Source organism: Bidens hawaiensis, unplaced genomic scaffold (assembly GCF_021521415.1).
Source record: "Bidens hawaiensis isolate Kalapana, Puna unplaced genomic scaffold, B.hawaiensis_p1.1 tig00018425_1, whole genome shotgun sequence".
NCBI classification, from domain to species: domain Eukaryota; kingdom Viridiplantae; phylum Streptophyta; class Magnoliopsida; order Asterales; family Asteraceae; genus Bidens; species Bidens hawaiensis.
Genome location: NW_027492783.1, coordinates 190,982 through 211,920, shown reverse-complemented (window position 1 = coordinate 211,920; position 20,939 = coordinate 190,982). Strand labels below are relative to the sequence as shown.

The 20,939-nt window shown below is 36.9% G+C and overlaps 4 protein-coding genes across 4 annotated transcripts; all 4 read left to right on the top strand.

Annotated features, from left to right (window-relative positions):
- The first annotated feature begins 599 nt into the window (after positions 1 to 599).
- Positions 600 to 1,190, top strand: LOC143556047 (putative F-box protein At1g53370). Its single transcript, XM_077045480.1, has one exon. The coding sequence runs from the start codon at positions 600 to 602 to the stop codon at positions 1,188 to 1,190; it is 591 nt and encodes a 196-aa protein (XP_076901595.1).
- A 1,491-nt stretch (positions 1,191 to 2,681) lies between these two features.
- Positions 2,682 to 6,348, top strand: LOC143556046 (uncharacterized). Its single transcript, XM_077045479.1, has 2 exons — positions 2,682 to 3,063; positions 6,188 to 6,348. The coding sequence occupies exons 1-2, from the start codon at positions 2,682 to 2,684 to the stop codon at positions 6,346 to 6,348; spliced, it is 543 nt and encodes a 180-aa protein (XP_076901594.1).
- A 421-nt stretch (positions 6,349 to 6,769) lies between these two features.
- On the top strand, positions 6,770 to 15,054 carry LOC143556045 (uncharacterized). The gene is made up of 3 exons (XM_077045478.1): positions 6,770 to 6,890; positions 13,615 to 13,728; positions 14,647 to 15,054. The coding sequence occupies exons 1-3, from the start codon at positions 6,774 to 6,776 to the stop codon at positions 14,839 to 14,841; spliced, it is 426 nt and encodes a 141-aa protein (XP_076901593.1). The 5' UTR covers positions 6,770 to 6,773; the 3' UTR covers positions 14,842 to 15,054.
- Positions 15,055 to 18,942: 3,888 nt separating this feature from the next.
- On the top strand, positions 18,943 to 19,343 carry LOC143556030 (uncharacterized). The gene has a single exon (XM_077045466.1). It carries the CDS (start codon positions 18,943 to 18,945, stop codon positions 19,147 to 19,149), a length of 207 nt encoding a protein of 68 aa, XP_076901581.1. The 3' UTR covers positions 19,150 to 19,343.
- The last annotated feature ends 1,596 nt before the right edge of the window (positions 19,344 to 20,939 follow it).

Below are 20,939 nucleotides of genomic sequence, written 5' to 3'. Positions count from 1 at the left end.
GGGCTTCGAAGCCCCCAACCATAAAGGATGGTCTAAAAGAACATCAATGGCAGCTGCGTTGGATTCAAGAACTCTATTAAGTAGCAAACTCAATAGTTATCAAATCTAAGAACTCCTATAGGTCAACAAAGTTATCGATCTTTAGTGCGTTGCTACTCACTACCGAACTTCAAAGCTACTACCGATTTTCAGTAGCGATTGATCTTCAGTAACTAAGTTGCTATCGAACAATAGCAACTTGCTACTTATGTATAATGACATTTTAATCACCAACATGAATACACATTCAAAGGCCTCTAAGACATTACATGACGCAAAATTATTAAAGAAAATTTTTCACTAGAATATTTTCTTAATTAAACTTGTTTTGATTAATGTAATTGCCGTGACAATACTAAAGTTTTAAATAATAACCAATCTTGAGATTTCTTTCTAAAATTTAATTTAAACCCAATAACTTTTGTAGTTTTGTATTTCAAATTCAATTACATCTACTTTCATATCTTACAAATCCTAATATTAATATATTTTATTACTATATATTAACCACAATCAACCAAACCCTAAACTCACCATTATTCAACCTTCACAACCCATCTATGATCATTGCTGATCAGTTGCCTATGGAAAACATGTACAATATCCTGTCCAGAATGTCAGTGAAATCTTTGGCTCGAATGCGGTGTGTAAGCAAGCAATGGTGCAACTACATCAACGATCCTTACCTCGAAAGCATGCATGCAAAACGAGCGACTCCAACTAATCCAATGCTCATCATGGTCCATCAATTTCCATCAAATCATCCCAACTCGCAATGCATACTCGCTTTCTTGGAATATAAAGAAAAACCAGGCACTTGTACCCTACAAGTGACAAAGAAGCCACCGGTTATGGAGTTTATGTTATGTACCGAACTATGTTTAAGATACCCTAATGACATAATCCTAGGTTCGTGCAACGGTTTGCTCTATTCATCACAATGCAACCACGACACCACCACCACTTTGGTTGTTATCAATCCTCTAAGGAAAGAACGTTACGAGTTGCCATCCATGAAGATCACACCAATATTCCATTATCTCCAAACACGACAATGGTCATGGGGGATTGATCTTGAAGAGTTAAGCCGACGACTCTGTGTCAATGAGTCAAGCGGGCTTGGTTTTGATGATTCCACTAAAACTTTCTAGATGGTGTGCGTTGTGCTAATTAGAGTACACGATGAGTCACCGGATGATTATCCACTAAATGAGGATCTATGCACCATGGTGCATGTTTTGGGCACGGACTCGTGAGTAAAGATACCACAAGTCCCATCTTTTCCCATAACTGGTGAAGGCGTATTTGTTAATGGATGTTTGCATTGGTTAATTAGTGATGAATATGATGATTATCGTGGTGCTTACTTAGGGAGGACAATAATAACCTACCTTCCGGTTTGGTTGACGAGCAGTTGGTTGATTTACATGGTGAAGTTGGATACGTGTATCATGTTGTTAACCGGAGGGTGGAGGTGTGGGTGTTGAAAGTGGATCGAGGGTGGGTGTTGCATTGTGTGTTCGAGCATAAACCGCCTATTCCTTTATGTGGTTTAATAAAGGTTTTAGGGTTTTGGAATGAAAACGAGGACGTGTTGATGATGGTTAATTCGAATCATATGATTGTTTACAACTTGAAAAATGACGGTTTGTATGAAGTCGAATTAGATTGTTGGGAAGAGAAACCTGATATGGATATAAGATTGTATCAGAGTAGTTTGTTTTCAACTCGTTATTCAATCAAAAACTGATACGAGAAAATGTGACACAATAACTTTTGGTCCGGTTTATTAGTTAATTTTTTGGTCGAACAAAAGTTTGTTTTTTGGTTCAGTTTTCAGTCCCTTAAGCTCTTATATTATTTTGAAGTTTGTGTGTTGATTAAAAGTTTTATGTTTGTACTAGTTATTGTCTGGAATTATCTAAACTAGTTTTATGCCTGTCCAGTGGACGATAAGAATGTTAATGTCAAAACGAATTCCTACTTAAAAATTTTGATACGTATCAAGGCTGGCTTTGGTTGCTGTAGTATCTATGAAGAAGACATGAACAAAAAGAAATTTAGTACCATATATTGTACTCCCTAGAGTTTCAAAACACTAAATTAACATATAAAACAAAAGATGCAGATGAGTTTTAATTACCAAATCCAACAAAAATAAATGTTTTGGCAAGGGGAGGCTCGGAGGGTGTGCGGGCCGCACCATCGGCCGGGGCATATAAGTTTCGGGGGCACAAACTTTTTTATACATAGTACATATATATGTTTTTTGGTGTTAAAAATAAGGTTATTTGCAATGATTTATGAGATAATTACATGCTCAAAATGATTTCTGCTTATAATAAATCGGTCGATAAAACTTTTATCCATGTACATTAGCGGAAAAAAAAGTTTCGTTAAGGCCTACGGGCCTTTTTATTTTGGCTCGGCCAAGGTATTTAAATTCTCGGAGACGGCCCTGGACTACTTTTGGCAACTTGAAAAGTTAGATGAATCGAGTTAGGCGAAGACTGTTTGCTAGGTATATCACCAAACTAATTAAACAAGTAGAAGAATTAGATGCATGGTGTATGCATATACGCATGTAACGCATCATGCATGTATATATATAAATGTCATGTCAACAAATACACCAACGCGACATGGCGGTTCCTAAGGTGCAAATAGACTCTATACTAATGGTGACGCCTTTGAGGCCGAGTGAACGCGAGTCCCAAAGTGTTAGGGTGACAAAAGATGTGAGAAGCGTAGTTTTCTCAAGACGGTTTCATGTCATCGTGTACTACAATAAGGCAACGGAAAATGACTCAGGATGGGTCACTGGAGGTTGGATGAAGGAGAGCATGGGGCGGGCCTTGGTGGACCGCCCCATGCTTAGTGGGAGACTGAGACTGATGCATGCAACTGATGATGATCATCATCATCATGAGTTCATGGAGATTGTATCCAATGGCTGCGGTGTTAGACTTTACGAGGCCAGGGTTTCGAGTATGAGTTTGATGGAAGTAGTAGCTAGGAGTAGAGGTGCACAAATCGGTTTTTTTAAAAAAACCGGTTCGGTTATTAACCGGACCGGTTTTTTTTGGCCCGGAAAAAAACCGGTTCGGTTAATAACCGGACCGGTTAATAACCGGTTTTTGTATCTAAAAACCCTAACCGGTCTAACCGGTTAGGACCGGTTTAGAAACCGGTTAGAACCGGTTAATAAACCGGTTTTTTAATAACCGGTTTTTTTTTTTTTAAATAACCATTATTTTTTCACAGTATAAACAAACCGGTAACTACAAGGCAAACCGGTAACTACAAGGCAAAACGGACTGACTCCATTCTTTGCTTTCGTTGTTAGGGTTCTTTGCTTGGAAGATTAAAAACACATAACTTTCATTTATAGCTTTTACATTAAAAATACAAACATTAAATCGTTATCGCATATTCGTAACTCAAAAATACAAACATTAAAGAATGCTTAGACACGATTACATTAACAACTTGATGTTTCTTACTCATTATTTGCCTCCATGTTTGCTGTTTCTTTAACTAATTTTCTTCGCTACCCGATCCCGAGCTGTTCCTTAGGTAATCGTCGTACGCGGCTTCTTCATCGGTCATTGGTTGAGTGTGTCCTTGATTGACCTCGTCTTCATACAAGCCCGCCTCATAGTCCATTTCCCCCTCGAGTGAGCGTTGATGTTGTGCCCTATCTAAAGAGTCCAAGTAATCCTTGTAGCAAATCGACATCTCTACAGCTGGTGGAGTGAGTCGAGTCCTCCTAATCGATATAACCCTGCCAGAAACAGAAAAAGCAGACTCCGAAGCTACCGTGGAAGCTTGGACCGTTAGTAAATCTTTGGCCATGGCGGCGAGGATCGGAAACTCATCCTCCTTACCTCTCCACCAAGCCAGCAAATCAAGACTTCTAAATTCATCCGGAGTCATGTGTTTCACAAAGTTGGTACCACCATACCTTCCAAGTTCACTGCTTGGGGTGTTTACCTTTTGACGTTTACCGGCGTCTTCCCAAATCATGTAGTACATCCCCATTTCAAGGTCGGTTTGGGATTGGGATTGGGCAACAGCTCTTAACGAGTCATGAATTTGGGAAGACGACCCGTATTTTGTAAGGTAAACATCATACATATTTGACAAGGTGGTGTTGAAAGCATTCTTTAAAGTTTGGTTATAATAGGGGTTTTGATCGTCGTTTAACTCTAGCTCATCACAAATTTTTTCTATTAAAGCTTCAACACCACCAACATTGATGCAAGGGTTTAACGCAGCAGCACATGTCAAAACAGCGGGTAGTTCTTGAAAATATTTTCTAAATTTTTCTTTCTTTTTTACACCCATATCAAAATAAGGTGCACCCCTACAATGAAGTTCACTCAACTTTGTGCACATGACAGCAATTTTTGGTAAAGCAATGGGGCTTGTTGGATAGTAAACCCCGGATAAACTAGTTGTGCAAGATTTAAAAATTTGAAGGACCTCCGTAACGATGTCAATCAATAACCAGTTTCTAGGATCGTACGGTCCACTTTACCCCTACTTGACAAAATTTGATGAAACGCAATTAATGATTCTTTTTGTTGGATGGCTTTCTCAAACATATCACAAGTCGAGTTCCATCTTGTTGGACAATCCCAATTTGGCCCCAACCATTGACAATTAGCTTCTACACAAAATTTTTTGTATCTTGAAAATGTTGTATTGTTGCTAAAAACATCTCGTAACATTCTTTTAAAATTGTTTCTTTGCGTTTCGATCACGTTTAACCCATCTTGCACGGCCAAGTTGATAATATGTGCAATGCATCGGCTATGAAAAAACGCTCCATCACAAATAGGTTTATACTTTAATTTTAAATGGCCAACCGCGGCCGTATTGTTGGACGCGTTATCAAACGAAATTGAAAAGATTTTATGTTCAATCTTGTATTGTCGAATGACTTTATCCAAGAGTTTAAAAATATTTCTACCCGTGTGCGGGTAATCAAACAATTGAAACGCAACGGTTCGTTTCATCATTTGCCATGACTCGGGGTCAACCCAATGAGCCGTCACACAAATGTATGAGTCGGGCGAACCATTAGGTACCGACCACACATCCGTTGTTAAGTTTACACCAGTTTGTAAGTTTGAAAAGTATGAAATTAGTTCGGATTTAGCGTTTTTCCATGCTTTAAGACAATCTCTTCTAAGGGTCGAACGACTTACGTGTTGGTAGCGTGGTTGAACATACTTTTGCATCATCTCCGTGAATTGAGGGTTGTCGAAGTGGTTGAAAGGAAGTGTTTGTTGAATCACAAAGTTTGAAAACTGTTGACGTACCGCTTCAAGGTCGTACGTAAACACCGTTCCTTGATTCGTCATCTCCGGCTGCGAACTACTTCCCGATTCGTCCTTCAAGGCCTTGCAAAAGGGCCTTTGTACATGCGCTTTTAAAGTGGAGTTTGCATCTTTGCCATAAAACTTCAAACAATGTTTGCATCGAGCTTTTTGGCTACCGTTAGACATTTCGCATAGGTCGAAATGTTGCCAAACATCTTGGTTTCGTTTCGTGGGGATGACCCGAACGACCGTTTCTCCCGTGTTCGAGGCACCCATGTTGACGGATGAAGCAGCACTTTGGGAGGCCATGATAATCGACTACGAAATAAGAGCGTATGGAGTGGTAATGTGGTATAATTGAGCGTGAGATAACAAAATAATCGCGTATGAAATAAACGTTTAGAGCGTTTGGAGTTGTATAATCGAGTGTGATCTAACCAATACCCAACCTAAACTATATATAGATGTTTGTGGGGGTAAAATGGTAAAAAAAAAAACGGTCAAAAAAAAAAAACGGCTATATAGCCGCTATACAACGGAAAAAAACCGGTTTTTAACCGACCGGTTTTTTTATAACGGTCAAAAACCGGTTTATAAAAAAACCGGTTAACCGGTTTTTTTATAACCGGTTATTAAAAAAAACCGGTTTTTTTATAACCGGTTCGTTAACCGGTTTTGGCTCTAAAACGTGTAACCGATATACAAACCGGCGGTTTGTAAACCGGTCAAACCGGTTTTTAAAAAACCGGTTTTCTTAAAAACCGGTTTCCGGTTTAAACCGGCAAACCGGTTCCCGGACCGGTTTTTTTGACCACCTCTAGCTGGGAGGATGAATAACGAGCTCGTCGCTTGGGAAGATATTGACCAACAAGACCCTCAATTCTCTCCACTCTTTTACGTTCAAGTAACATTCGAATATAACCGTTTTTCACAATTCTTTGCCTTCATAACACGAAGAGTTAATTTTCATTTTCGTATATGAGATTTGACCAACTACGCAACTTCAGTACCTTTTTTAAATTTCTTGCAAATCAACACACGACGTTTCCAAAATCATATTATTTTAGTACTTTGCATTAACCCCGTTTGTATTTTTCTCGTAAAGTCAGGGGTAACCTATTGAATAGTATCTTCAATTATCCAACTATTAAACTTGAAACATGCTTATTAAATTTCGATGTTAAAACCGAACCAAACCAAACAAAACCGATACAAACTCAGAGTTCAAATATTCTAATCGTTTCAACACAATGGGCCGGTTCAAGTTAGGCTCAGAACCCGGTTTATCTCAAATCAATACTTCAATAGTCAAAATCCCAACCCCAAATCAAATCATATTAGTAACATTTCTGTAATAATAATAATAATTCGTGCAAATTCGTCTGAAATTGATAAACAAACTCAAGGATGAAGAAATTGATTGAATATGGTCGGAAAGCAAAGTTTTACGTCAGAGTCTTATCAGGTTACGAAGAACGCCGTATCAGATCTTACCGTCTAGAGCTTCAAAAACGTATTACTGAGGTAACAAAAGTTTAACTAATTGTAACCATTTATTGTTCAATAGTTGAAATGTTTCATTAAAAGGTGTATTATTAAAGCTAAGTAATTGAATGATAAGACTGAGGGGTGTGGGGCTTCAACGGGGGCGCTAGAGCCCCTCCGCTCGCGCCCCCAGGCGCTAACACCACACCTAGCGGGGCGCTAGCGGGGCGCTAGATTGGTAGCGGGAGAAGAGAGAGAGGAAGTCACCTTGTTTTTAGCAAAAAGAGCCGTTGGCTCGTATTAAATTAAAAAAAAATATTTTCTTAAACTTTTAATATATACCTTTATAAAATATACTCCATTTCACAATTATACATCTTTTCTTCTAAAATACTCTCAAAATTAAAATAAAAATGTCGTGGTTCTCGTCTGATTCCGACTCCTCCGAAGAGGATGATTTGCTTCTTCAAGTAGGGGGAGTTTTGACCGCAACTGTGGTGGATCTTTTGCAAAATCAAGCCCAGCAACCTCGAGTCCCGAGAGTTAGAGCACCACCTCGTGATCGTGATCGATCGGGTGCTAACGATACTTTGATTAGGCATTATTTTAGCCCTCAACCGGTATACGAGGAGTCGGATTTTCGAACTCGTTTCCGAATGAGCAGACAATTGTTCATGCGTATAGCAAGTGATTTAGAGGCACGGTATCCCTTTTTTCAACAAAGGGAGGATGCTAGGGGTCTCCCCAGTTTTACCTCTCTTAAAAAATGCACGGCTGCTATCCATCAATTAGCGTACGGCATTTCGTCGGACGCTTTGGATGAGTATTTACAGATGTCGAAAAGGGTTGCACGTGAATCCCTTCATTTTTTCTGCCAAGGTAAAAAACATTAATTTTAGTTTTTATTAAATATTTATTACATTTTTTAATATATATTATATGTTTATAGATTATTTTAATGCCTATAACTATAGATATATATATACTTATATCGTATTTATATACGTAGGAGTCATATCGATTTACTCTAGGAGATATCTGCGTAAACCTACAATGTATGACATCCAACGCATATATGAGGTGCACGCAGAAAAACATGGTTTTCCTGGGATGCTAGGTAGCCTCGATTGTACGCATGTTGGATGGGCTATGTGTCCAATGGCCTGGCGAGGTCAGTTCCACCGTGGTGATCATGAAGGGCCGACCCTTATACTTGAGGCGGCGGTGTCACAGGATCTTTGGTTTTGGCATGCTTTGTTTGGTGTTACTGGGTCAAATAACGACCTTAATGTTATCGATCAGTCACATTTGATCAACGACCTTATCGACGGGGTTGAACCACCTCAAGCTTTTGTTGCAAATGGAGAACTCTTCAAGTACGGGTACTATCTGGTCGATGGTATTTACAACGAATGGGCTTTGTTAGTGAAAGCTTTTACAGATCCAATCGCCGATAAACGGAAGTATTTTACGAAGAAGCAAGAGTCTGCTAGAAAAGATATTGAAAGAGCTTTTGGAGTTCTGAAAAAACAATATTATGTGCTGGCGAACCCGATACGTTATTGGACTCGGGAGAGGATAATGAACGTCGTCTACACGTGTCTGATCCTACACAACATGACGTTAGAAGACGAGGGCAAAGCTATCTGCCAAAACTACCAAGGTGACATTCCGCCACAACCGTCCACAATCAGTGATCAACAAAGACTTCATAACATAGCAAATATCAAGAGCCGTGAGACACACGGGAATCTTCGACATGAGTTGGTTGAACATTTGTAGGCGAGGCGACCCAATGATCTTGTATTAGATTAGTGTTATTATTAAGTATTATTGTTTGTTAAATTTTTAGTATGTTTTTTTTTTGTAATTTGAATTTTAGATATTAATGTGTTTTTTTATTAATGTGTGTTTTTTTTAATATTTTATGTGTTTTTTTAATAATATGTTATTTAAATATATTTATAAAAAAAATAAAAAAAAATTCGCTGGAGCCCCTCCACACCAGGGGCTCCAACACCCCCCTTATCCAGTTTCTCTCTCTGCCACACGTCATAATATTATTGGTTCTTGGCTCTGCTGGAGCCCCCACTAAAGCCCCCACACCCCTTAGTCTAATATTTTATTGATGTATCGGTTCCCGATATCAGTGTTTTAAGTCTTAGTTGTCATTTTTTTAGTGTTTAATGTTAATGTTTTGAGTCTTAGTAAATACGCGCCTACTTGTAGTGTTTTGTAAGTTGCATAAGGTTAAATTTGTTAATCGTAGGAGGAGAGTATACTATACTGAATAGTTAGTGTTAAATTGCTATATATATATATATATATATAAATTCTGCATGATATTAAAATTACAGATAATTTAGGGGTGCGCACTGTTCGGTTCGGTTAATTTCAGTTAATAACCAATGTCAAACTTGGGCTAAAATTTTGCTTAAAAATACATGAAATGAAGGTATAACTGCATGAAATTAATGTATAAATATATATGAAATTGAGATATTAGTACATGAAATGAAGATATAAAAATACATTAAAATGATAGTATTAAACTATTTTTATACATATAATACATGAAATAGAGGAAAAAAGGCTTGAATATATGAAAAAAAAATGAAGAGATCGGTTAATTTGGTTTTTGGTTATTTTGATTCGGTTGCGTCGGTTTTTGGTTAACGATTCGGTTATTGCTCACCCCTAACAGATATTTCACCGTGATAACTGACATCTCAAATACCGGTCCTTGACTGATAACCGATATTTTTCCGCATTAACTGCATAGGTTGACCGCTGACATTGGTTAAAGTTTTATTTTTGAATTCTTTGTTGAAGAATAATAGTATTTTATCAAGTTAGTATTTTTATGATTACTAAAAATGGTTTGAAATCTGCAAATTTGCTTGAAAACCAGGCATCAAAGTGTAGTAACATTTTATTTAGCATTGAGACCTGGGACAGGGCTGTAACAAGTGTCTGCCCAAGACTTTACTCGGGCATTTGGTGACGGTGAGTAAAAAAAGTTCACTGGGTTGGTTAACTTAGGATCGGGCTGGCATGTCGTTGTTGGGTGCTCTGTAAAATGAATGGTCAAGACTCTGGCTTTGGGCTGTCTGTGAACCTCTAGTTGGCATTGATACATACGGCTTCTGTGTGAATTTTAGCTTAGAAAACAGCTAACTGGTCTAACTGTAGAAGCTTCAACTAATTATTGCTTAATTCCATTAAACATCAAAATAGTAAAAATAAATAAATAAAAAATAAAAAAATCTTAGCTTCCTTTTTGTGAATGTGACATACTTGTGTTAGAATATATGAGCAATAAGATTATAAATAATTTGGGCTTTGGTAAAAGAGGTTGGATGCCTTTGCCATTATGTAATTTTTGGTTATATGCCTAAATAGAGGTAAGGTTTGCTTCCGTCACACTTGGGTGGATATCAATTAAGTGAATGTTACATACTAGCTAGATCATAGTATATTGGCTTTGATTAAGGTACGCAGAGTGAGAAAATGGAGTAGGTTTTAGGTTCTTTTAGGGAGATAATATAATCACCTAGAGAGTCAATGTGAAGAACATTTCAAAGAAACTGACTACCTAAGCAGTCGGCGGTCGACTAGGGAGTTGAGAGTACTCGGACATGGTAAATATAAAGAAAAATAATATTTTTGTAGTAAGTAGTAACCAACCATACCAAATCACATTCCAGTTTATTTTGATTCTGACGTGATCGGTTTAGGATTCTAAATCACAATTTTGCAATTCATGTAAACCCCATGTACAAATCAAACAAGTAAACTCAACAGTTAATAATACATTAATCAAGTCAATCAATATAAACTCTTTGGTACTTAGTCCCTGTGGAAGAAACAGAGTCTTCACAAAACACCCTTTTCTTATTAATCTCAAAACGATTATTCAACGACGGCGATGGAATCTGGTACGTGTCCATCGGCGGTTCAAGTTAGGCCCCGTACCCGGTTGATCTCAAATCAATAGTCAAAACCCCAACCCCAAATCAATCATCATAATAGTAACATTTCTCTAATAATAATAATTTGTGCAAATTCGTCTGAAATTTATAAACAACTCAAAGATGAAGAAATTGATTGAATTTGGTCGAAAAGCAATGTTTTACGTCAGAGTGTTATCAAGTTACGAAGAACGCCATATCAGATCTTACCGTCGAGAGCTTCAAAAACGTATTACTGAGGTAACAAAAGTTTAACTAATTGTAACCAATTTTTTGTTCAATAGTTGAAATGTTTAATAAAAAGGTGTATTATTTAGTTAAGCTTTTATATGATAATAATTTTTTTCTTGATCTTGAGTAGAAACATAACAAAAGAGTCGATATGATGCATCGGTTCCGATATCAGTGTTTTAAGTCTTAGTTGTCAATTTTTTAGTGTTTAATGTTATTGTTTTGAGTCTTAATAAATAAGCGCCTACTTGTAGTGTTTTGTAAGTTGCATAAGGTTCATTTTGTTAATCGTAGGAGGAGAGTATACTATACTGAATTGTTAGTGTTAAATTGCTATATATATATATATAAATTCTGCATGATATTAAAATTACAGATAATTTAGGGGTGCGCACGGTTCGGTTCGGTTAATAACCAATGTCAAACTTGGGATAAATTTTTGCTTAAAAATGCATGAAATGAATGCTTAAGGGGGCGTAAGACTTGGAACAATAACCTAGAGGCCATGGGTTCGAAACCGATCCTAAGCGCCAACCGCCTTGTCGCTGAGTGAGGCTGATTTACCTCTCACGTGATGGGCCTGGGACGGTCTGGCGTGGGCCGGTTTGCGTGTCCGAACAACACGTTTTGGAACAATGAAATGAAAGTATAATTGCATGGAATTAATGTATAAATATATGAAATGGAGATATACATACATGAAAATGATAGTATTAAACTATTAAGACATATAATACATGAAATAGAGGAAAAAAGGCTTGAAAATATGGAAAAAAAATGAAGAGATCGGTGCGGTTCTGTAAATTTCGGTTATTTCGGTTCGGTTTCGTCGGTTTTCGGTTAACGATTCGGTTATTGCTCACCTACCGCTAAAAGATATCTCACCGCGATAACTGACATCTCAAATATCGGTCCTTGACCGATATCTGATATTTTTCCGCATTAACTGCATAGGTTGACACTTGACACTGGTTAAAGTTATATTTAAAATTCTTCGTTGAAGCATATTGGAATTTCATCAACTTAGTATTATATGATTACTGAAAATAGTTTAAAATCTACAAATTTGCTTGAAAACCGGGCATCAAAGTGTAGTAACATTTTATTTAGCATTCAGACCTGGGACAGGCTGTAACAAGTCTCTGCCCAAGACTTTACTCAGGCATTTGGTGACGGTGAGTAAAAAAAATTCACTGGGTTGGTTAACTAAGGATCAGGCTGGCATGTTGTTGTTGGGAGCTCTGGGAAATGAATGGTCAAGACTCTGGCTTTGGGCTGTCTGTGAAGTGTGAACCTCCAGTTGGTATTGATACATATGGCTTCTGTGTGAAGTTTAGCTTAGAAAACAGTTAACTGGTCTAACTGTATAAGCTTCAACTAATTGTTGCTTAATTCCATTAAACATCAAAATAGTTAAAAAAATAATAAAAAATCTTAGCTTCTTTTTTGTGAATGTGGCATACTTGTGTTAGAACATATGGGCAATAAGATCATAAAAAATTTGGGCTTTGGTAAAAGAGGTTGGATGCCTTTGCCATTATGTAATTTTTGGTTATATGCCTAAATAGAGGTAAGGTTTGCTTCCGTCACACCTGGGTGGATATCAATTAAGTGAATGCTACATACTAGCTAGATCATAGTATATTGCCTTTGATTAACGTACGCAGAGTAAGAAAACAGAGTAGGTTTTAGATTCTTTTAGGGGGATAATATAATCACCTTGAGAGCCAACATGAGCATTTAATAAAGCTGGCTGAATAATACATTGATCAATGGGAATGGAGATGTGTGGAAAGCAATGTTGCGAAAGTCGCTAGGCGGACCCTAGGCTTCTATTCGGAGAGTACTCGGACATGGCAAATATAAAGAAAATTAATATTTTTATATTATTTATATGTTAAAATAAGCATAAATCATGTCAAAAAGGTACCTTGGCCGATTTTGACCGCCTAGCCCGTTTTATACCGACTTTTAGAGAATCCTAGCCCGACTTTTGACCCCCTAGCTCGATTCTTTTTACCGGATTTTAGAGAATCCTAGCCCGAATTTTGACCGCCTAGCCGCCTAACCTGACTTTTGACCGTCTCCGACTAATCCAGACCGACTAGTCGGCCTTGGATTCCGAGTTTTACAACACTGGTGGAAAGCATGTCAACAAATGGTCATAACTATTGATCACGAGAAAGACCTACTGCTTGTTCACAATGCCTTGATGGTTTGGTCCATCCATCATCCCGAAATCCATACCTGGGATCTGAATTTGAATTTTCTTAATCTTTTTTTGGTTTTCATGAACTAATACACTTTTGTTTTTCTGTTCCCTAAGTGTTTTTGCCCTAAGACTGCAAAAACAAACGTGTGAACATGTTCTTTGTAGTTTTCTAATATGTTTTTCTTAATTGCTAATGATCAAATTCAAACTTTCTAGTTTCATGTTGATGTAACATCATTTTCTATGTAAAATTTTGTGAAACATTCTTCAAAATTTTGTTTGCATCATCGTGAACGTGACAGATTTATGTGAAATCTGAATATTATTTTCAATCTTTTTCCCCTGAATGTTGGCGGAACGGAAGAAGGCAGAGATTCGAAAGATCCCGGAGCAGCTTATATTATCTGAGGTGCGACAAATGGTGGAAGAGATGAAAGCTGTTAACAAGCAGTTAGAGGACACAGTAACTTCTTGTAACTTTACCTAACTAATTACTAATTAAATATATACAATTATTTGCAGTTATAAGTCATAACCATATTTAACTGTATATTTAACTTGTTATAGTAACTTATCGTAACAGTAACAAACTCAGTCTTATAGCGGTTATACTCTTCGAAAATGTTCTATAGAGCGGTGAGCGCATAATACGTGCATAACATTAAAAACGAGTATGAGATACTTTTGTATTTCTAAAACTACTCTTTTCAACCCGAACTTGTTTTGACCCGTTATCCGACCCGACCTGCCCGTTTTGCCAGACTTAGTCATAAGTATGGGTGAAAAATGTTGCCCATTGGGTTGAATGAGCTGTATCAAAATGTATACAACGGGTCAAACTAAAAAAAGAATTTGATTGAAACGGGTCAAAACGGGTGGACGTTTCTCGAGTTTTTTTTATGGAATGAGAAAAACGGAGGAAAATTTTTAGTACTTTTACTTTTTTTAGTTTTTGATTTATATTTCGAATTATGATTTTTTAATTTTTTTTTTGAGTTTTTATTGAGGAGTTTTTGAAATGGGTCAAAATGGGTTGAGATTTCAAAAACCCCTCATTAAAAAATTAAAAAATTATAACTCGTAATATAAATCAAAAACTTAAAAAGTAAAAATACAAAAATGTTTCCTCCGTTTTTCTCGTTCCAAACAAAAAAAAAACTCTGAGAAATGTCAACCCATTTTGACCCGTTTCAATCATTTTCTTTTTTTAGTTTGACCTGTTTCAATCATTTTCTTTTTTTAGTTTGACCCATTATATACATTTTAATACAACCCATTCAACACAATGGGTCACAATTGCCACCCTTAGTCATAAGTAACTGACTTCTAGCTTCATCTTTTGTTGATGATATTATTGGCTTATGTGTTTGATTGATTGCAGGAGGCAGCCATTAACGAATACTTCAAGCCGGTTGATAAGCAAGCGGAGATGATAGTTGAAATGAAGCTTCAAGAAGAGGAGAAAACCATGAAGCAGATGATGCAAGCCATGAAAGCACAAGCCGTGCTCGACAACCAAGACGCCCAAAAAATTGCAAATATTAATATCACCAAAGATGAAGCAGCGACAAGATGATAACAAATGTTTTGTCAGTGATTCCAATGTTCGCCTTTTTGATGGTAACTTATTTGTGTTTGTCGGGTCTCATTTCCCTTGTTGTTTTGAGTAATAATATAATCGATACCATCGTTTGGATGGAACGGTTTATTCTGATTAGATATCGGCTCCGAAAATATGGTTTCGGACCGTGCATACTGTCGATCCGACCAAAACTAAACCAACCAAATTTCAATTTTGATTTTTCATTTACCTAAATATATTACTCGTTAGCTTAAGAAACTCGTATCTTTAATGCTTTAAGTTGTGATAACTTGTTACGGTTGGCTATGAGTACTTATGAGTAGAGGTGCACAAACCGGGTATTTTGTAGGAACCACTTCCGGGTATGCCAGCAAAAGTCAAAATCGGGCCGGTCAGGAACCGGTTCCAGGTATAGTCGGGTAGTTAACCGGTTTTCTGGGTTTTTTTCGGGTCAGGTCGGGTTTTGATTGGGTAAAGGTGGAACCGGTTCTAGCAGATCTGGGTTGGGTCCGGTTCCAGGTATAGGTTCGGGGAGAAACCCAATACCTACTCGCGGGTCGGGTACAGGTAGGAACCGTGTATTTTGTGCACCTCTAGCTATGACTATGAGTTATTATTGCCAATAAGATATCAATTTTCATTTCCATACCAATTGAATTGTTCAACTCATAATATTCAATCTGAAACGAAAAGTTGAGCTCGTATTCAACTCAAGTCGGCCTTTGAGAACCGGCTCTTAAATTCTCTCTTTTTTAAACAAATGTCAAATAACAAGGTAACAATAGTTTCAAATAAAAAAGTCGAAGAAATAATGAAGTGTAGGTGCACATAGGCATGTTCAAAACGGTTTGGGACTAGGAACCGGAACCGGTTCCTAACCGGTTCCTATATTCAAAACCCCCTTTTAAACCGGTTCCAGGCTCGAACCGGTTAGGGAACCGAACCGGTTCTCCCACCCTCGGACCCCTAACCTATCTAACCGGTTCTTACCGATTCCTAACCCGGTTCCTGTTCAATCCAACGGCTATTTTTGACCCCAACGGTCAAAAAACGGCCAAAAAAAACGATTTCCAACGGCTATATTCGATCCAACGGCTAGAACCGGTTAGGAACCGGTTCCGGTTCCTACCCGCCCCCACTCAGAAATGCAAGAACCGGTCACGGATCATCGGGTTGAATCAGATAGGGTCCGGTTCCTACAAAAAACGGGTAGGAACCGGTTCGGGTCCACCGGTTCGGTTCCAGGAACCGGTTTCGTTGAACATCTCTAGGTGCACATGCTAGGTTTTATTTTTTTGCCCAAATTGGTTCGGGTTGGAACCGGTTTATTGGTCAAAACCGGTTTTAGTTGTAACTGGTTCGGGTTGGAATTGATATTTGCAGGGGAAGTATCGGTTTGGGTTTTACTGATTTTAAAGTATATGTTTAGAAACCGACCCCAAACTGACTGATTAAGTCGGTTCTTGCCAAACCGGCTTCAATACTAGTTCCGAAACCAGTTGTCTGTGCACCTCTAAATAGAGTTTGAAACTACTAATACAGAAGAAATAACAATGCTGTAAATATGTACCAACCAGCTACCTTCAGCTTTAACTAGAGGTGCATAAACCGTGTATTTTTAGGAACCAGATGGTAACAAATGTCAAAATCGGGTTGGGTAGCAACCGGTTCAGGGTATAGTCAGGGTTTGACCGGGTTTCGGCTCGGGTCAGTAAATGTGGAACCGGTTCGGGTCCGTTTCCAGGTACAGGTTTGGGGAGAAACCCAATACCAGGTCGTACCTGCGGGTCGGGTACAGGTAGGAACTGGTTCCGGTTTGGGTCTGGAACCGGGTATTTTGTGCACCTCTAGCTCTAACGCCGTTTGAATGTTTATATTTTATACGCTGCAACTGGGTCAGGCCAGATCGGCTCAAGCTAGTCTAAGAAAGAGTTTTTCACGAGTTAATTACAAGCGAGTTACGGCATTGGCCAATTCGATAAAAGAAGTGTTAAAAGTGAGTAATTGATACAAATAGATACACCAAACATCATTCTACTGCAAGAAGCTATGTTTTTAATCTTGGTTGAAGTAATCACATAGCATGTAGGTATGTACAATATGTTGCATACACAATAATATAACAAGAAACATAACAACGTAATGAATTCTCGAAAAACTAAGGTAGCGTGCTTAGCCTATCGTGATAGTGATACCGATGGCAACGAGTAGAATGGTAATGGCTCCGAAGTAAATCATGGTGTGGACACAAATAGACACTCCACTGGTTTGCATGTTGTTGAACTCCACTCCTTGGCCCTTCGCAGGCAGCTGAAACAGTAACCCTGGTGTCAATATCACGGTAGTTGGGCAACGAGGTGGGGACTAACGATTAATCGGGATTAATCAGATCAGATTTTAATGTATGTTTTTCAGTTTTATATATACACGCACACATTTTTATATGTAATTTTCAGTTTTATACACACACAAACATATTTTGGCCAGAATTTGGCTGGAATCTCACTGGAAATCGCTGGGTTTTGCTAGAATCTCGCCGAAAACCATCGATTTTGGTTGGATTTGACCGTTGACCGATTAATTAACCGATTAGCCCAAAATTAATCAGTAAAGTGGTGACTAGCAATTAATCGGGGGTTAATCGGTGCCTAGTCGGGATTTTTGCAACACTGCCTATAAATATGCCTCCCCATATGGGTTGATCATAAGGACTCGAAGGACTCGTATAATATTTTACACATATCATATGGTCTCATATAAAATATAAATTATACGATATATTTTGTATGTAACATTGTCTTCGTATCGTAGAAGCCATATAAGGTTATATGGGCCGTATAACATGTTAGCAATATCTGAATGGTGTCTCGGTGATATTTGTATAGCATGTCAATTTCGTAACTCGTAATCGGATAATCACAATAATAATAAATAAATAAATAAATAATATAACCACATCATGCAAGATGTGCTCCAAAAAGCAATTTAATAAAATACTTGTATAAGTATGATATATCTTCAAGTTATCCTACTTGATTTGATATGTCAAGTGGTGTCAAATCCAACCAACTATAATTATGTGTGAGAAGGCCAACCCTATTTCTCTCACCTTGTTCAGGTTCACTAATCTAAAAGAGCTACCTGATTTATGTACTCGAAGGGTTAGTGGCGGTGTAGCCAACCAACCAACCCGATTGACACCCCCCAATGGCCCAAAACCCTTAATTTACTAAACATTTTAACACATATCTTTTCATAGTTATCCAACTTGCTAATCACATGTAGTGTCGATTGTGCTTATAACATGGTGGCTGAGTTGTCAAGTCAAGCGAAGTGAATTTTTTCGGTTACAATATAATCATTTAACTTTTGCTTTAATAATCATTATTGTTTTTACTATAAGACCCTAAGGTATATTTAAGCGCCCAGAACACTAAAGCTGATTTAGCGTTTACATAATTGTTTGCTTGCGCACGTATTTTGGTTCTTTGACGAAGTAAAATTAAACCGATACCCTTATCTACCTCACTTACAATTTCCAACTTAACTTTTAATTATTTTAAAACTTATAATCAAGAATAAAAAAAGTTTAATTGCATAAATATTTTCATCAATTAATATTTTATTACTACAGAATAAAGAAGTTTGGTGCCGTTAAACCTTCTATTGTGTCAAATTGGGCCAAGTGGTGTCACACTATTGGTCACACCAATTTCTATGGTTTATTTTGTTGTTTTAGTTTCGATATTGTAATAAACGTAACCTAAATCAATCAAATTTACGACTTACCGCCGCAACACCTCAATAGCACTCGGATTTTACCGACTTATTAGATAATAACAATAATAATAATAATAATAACACAACCCATATATCAGTGGCCCACTCCCCAACCTACGTGTTTACCTTTTTCTAATTTGTTACATTCTAAATAATTATATATTCTGTTGTCAACCACATAATTATATAAACCCACAATAATTGTTTAAAGTTAAAACCCATGCCATTTAGTGCCTTATCTACTGCTACAACTCTTAACATCAAATTTCGTTCAATCTTCTTCCCATTCAAGTTCTAACTGTTTTCGGATTTACTATGCACGATTGGGCGGCCCCGGTCATAGCTGCGGCGTTGTTTGCGCTTCTAGCACCAGGACTGGTCATTCAAATGCCGGGAATAGAGACATCAGTCGGGTTTATGAACATGAAAACTAGTGTGATCTCCATGTTTATACATACCATTCTTTATGGTTTGTTACTTATTTTGTTTCTTGTTGTTCTTGACATACATATGTATGCTTAGGGACGAAATTAATATTGTGATTATGTAAGTTGCATGTACTTGCAAGTTATTAATGATATAATGTTAAGTTCTTTTGGAAGATTGGAATTAATATTTTGTAAGTGTACAAAAATTTTATTATGTTTATGTATGTAACATATAAGTGTCGCCGATTCAAAAACCAGACCCCTTAACAATGAATTTGAAAATCGATCAAGCTTAAACTCGAGTTTGGCTTTGTAGATTGAAATTTCTTTCTGTTAAACCTAAAATTCTTGGATTTTGAAACTTTTGGTATAAGAATTTATTATGTATGGTTTTAATTAGGGGTGAGCAAAAACTGAGCCATAACCAAAAACCGAACTATAAACCGAAATTGACCATAACCGATAAAACCAACGGTTATGGTTAAGTGAATATGATTAACCGATTGTTTGGTCACGGTTACGTTTATTGTTTCTCCGTTAACCTTATGTGTTAAGTTTTTTTTTTTCAAATTTTTTACCTCTATTTTCAGATTTTTATAAACCCTATTTCATCTATTACATCATAAACAAAGAGAAAAAACATAAAATATATATTGGACAATTAACCAAAATTAACTAAAAGTGACTCATAACCGACTGTTAACTGACTTATGATTAACCGACCATTCGTTTGTGATTATAGTCAAGACTCAAGCATTCTACCATTACCGTATCGTAACCACCGAACCTTGGTTATGGTTAAACCCCCGTAAACATACTGATTTTGCACACTCCTACTTTTAATATACTTATTCCCAGGTATTTTTTTAGCTTTTTTTTTAATAATATGGCACAATTTGGGGAAACTTTCGGTGGCATTTTTGTCTTTTTTCCCTTGAAATATTAAGTCGGCGGTCAACTTTACGGTGGAAAAAATGGTTTCTAGTGAGGGAATAAGGAATCAGTTATGTTAGCATCGTGGCAATTTGGCTAAATAAAATTTAGTTTAATGTGTATTATTTCCAGTCTCATGAAAATATTTTTGGTTTAATTGAGCTCTTAAATTATTTTTAACGACGAATATCGGCTTAATTAGAAAACTCTCAAGGGATTTGATGACCTGAGACATAATTCACCAAGTAGTGTTTCACACAGGCTTTAGATACGCTCAAGCGCATTTACAAAACGCTAAAATGTTAAAATTTAAAACGCTCAAATCCATATCAATTTTTGATAATACGCTCAAAAAACCATAATACGCTTAGAAAACGTTTTCTTAAGAATCGTAAAAAATTGATCAATTAACGATCCAAATTTGGGTTTTCTTTCGGTAAACCGATGATTAATTTGATATATATGGACGATTTTGAGATCAACTGATGTGATTTCATAGATCAATTTCATGAATATAGGTATTTTTGTACCTAATGTATGTTAAGTAATTATTGAATTCTATATTTTATCGTATATAGTGTAACATTATTTAGTGGTTATAAAAATTAGATGCATCTTAAATATAAGTACAAGATATTATTGTTACAAGTAGCCCTGGCTAAAAGGCTCAAATATTTGTTCCTTTTAAAAATAGAAGTTTTTGAGATATTTTGGGCTGAATAGGTAAAAAAAGGAAAAAAAATTGTTAAATAAAAGTTTTTGGGATATTTTGGGCTAAATGGAGAAAAAATAGAAAAAAAGTGGATAACAGATTATAGCGAGCCACAAAATAAACAGACAACAGACCAGGATGGTTAGTACATTCACTTCGTTGTATTAAGTTTATAGATATAGTGGTTAACTGCTTGTGGTGTTGATCTTGTGTATTGGCTCCTGGGTTGGTCGTTTTGT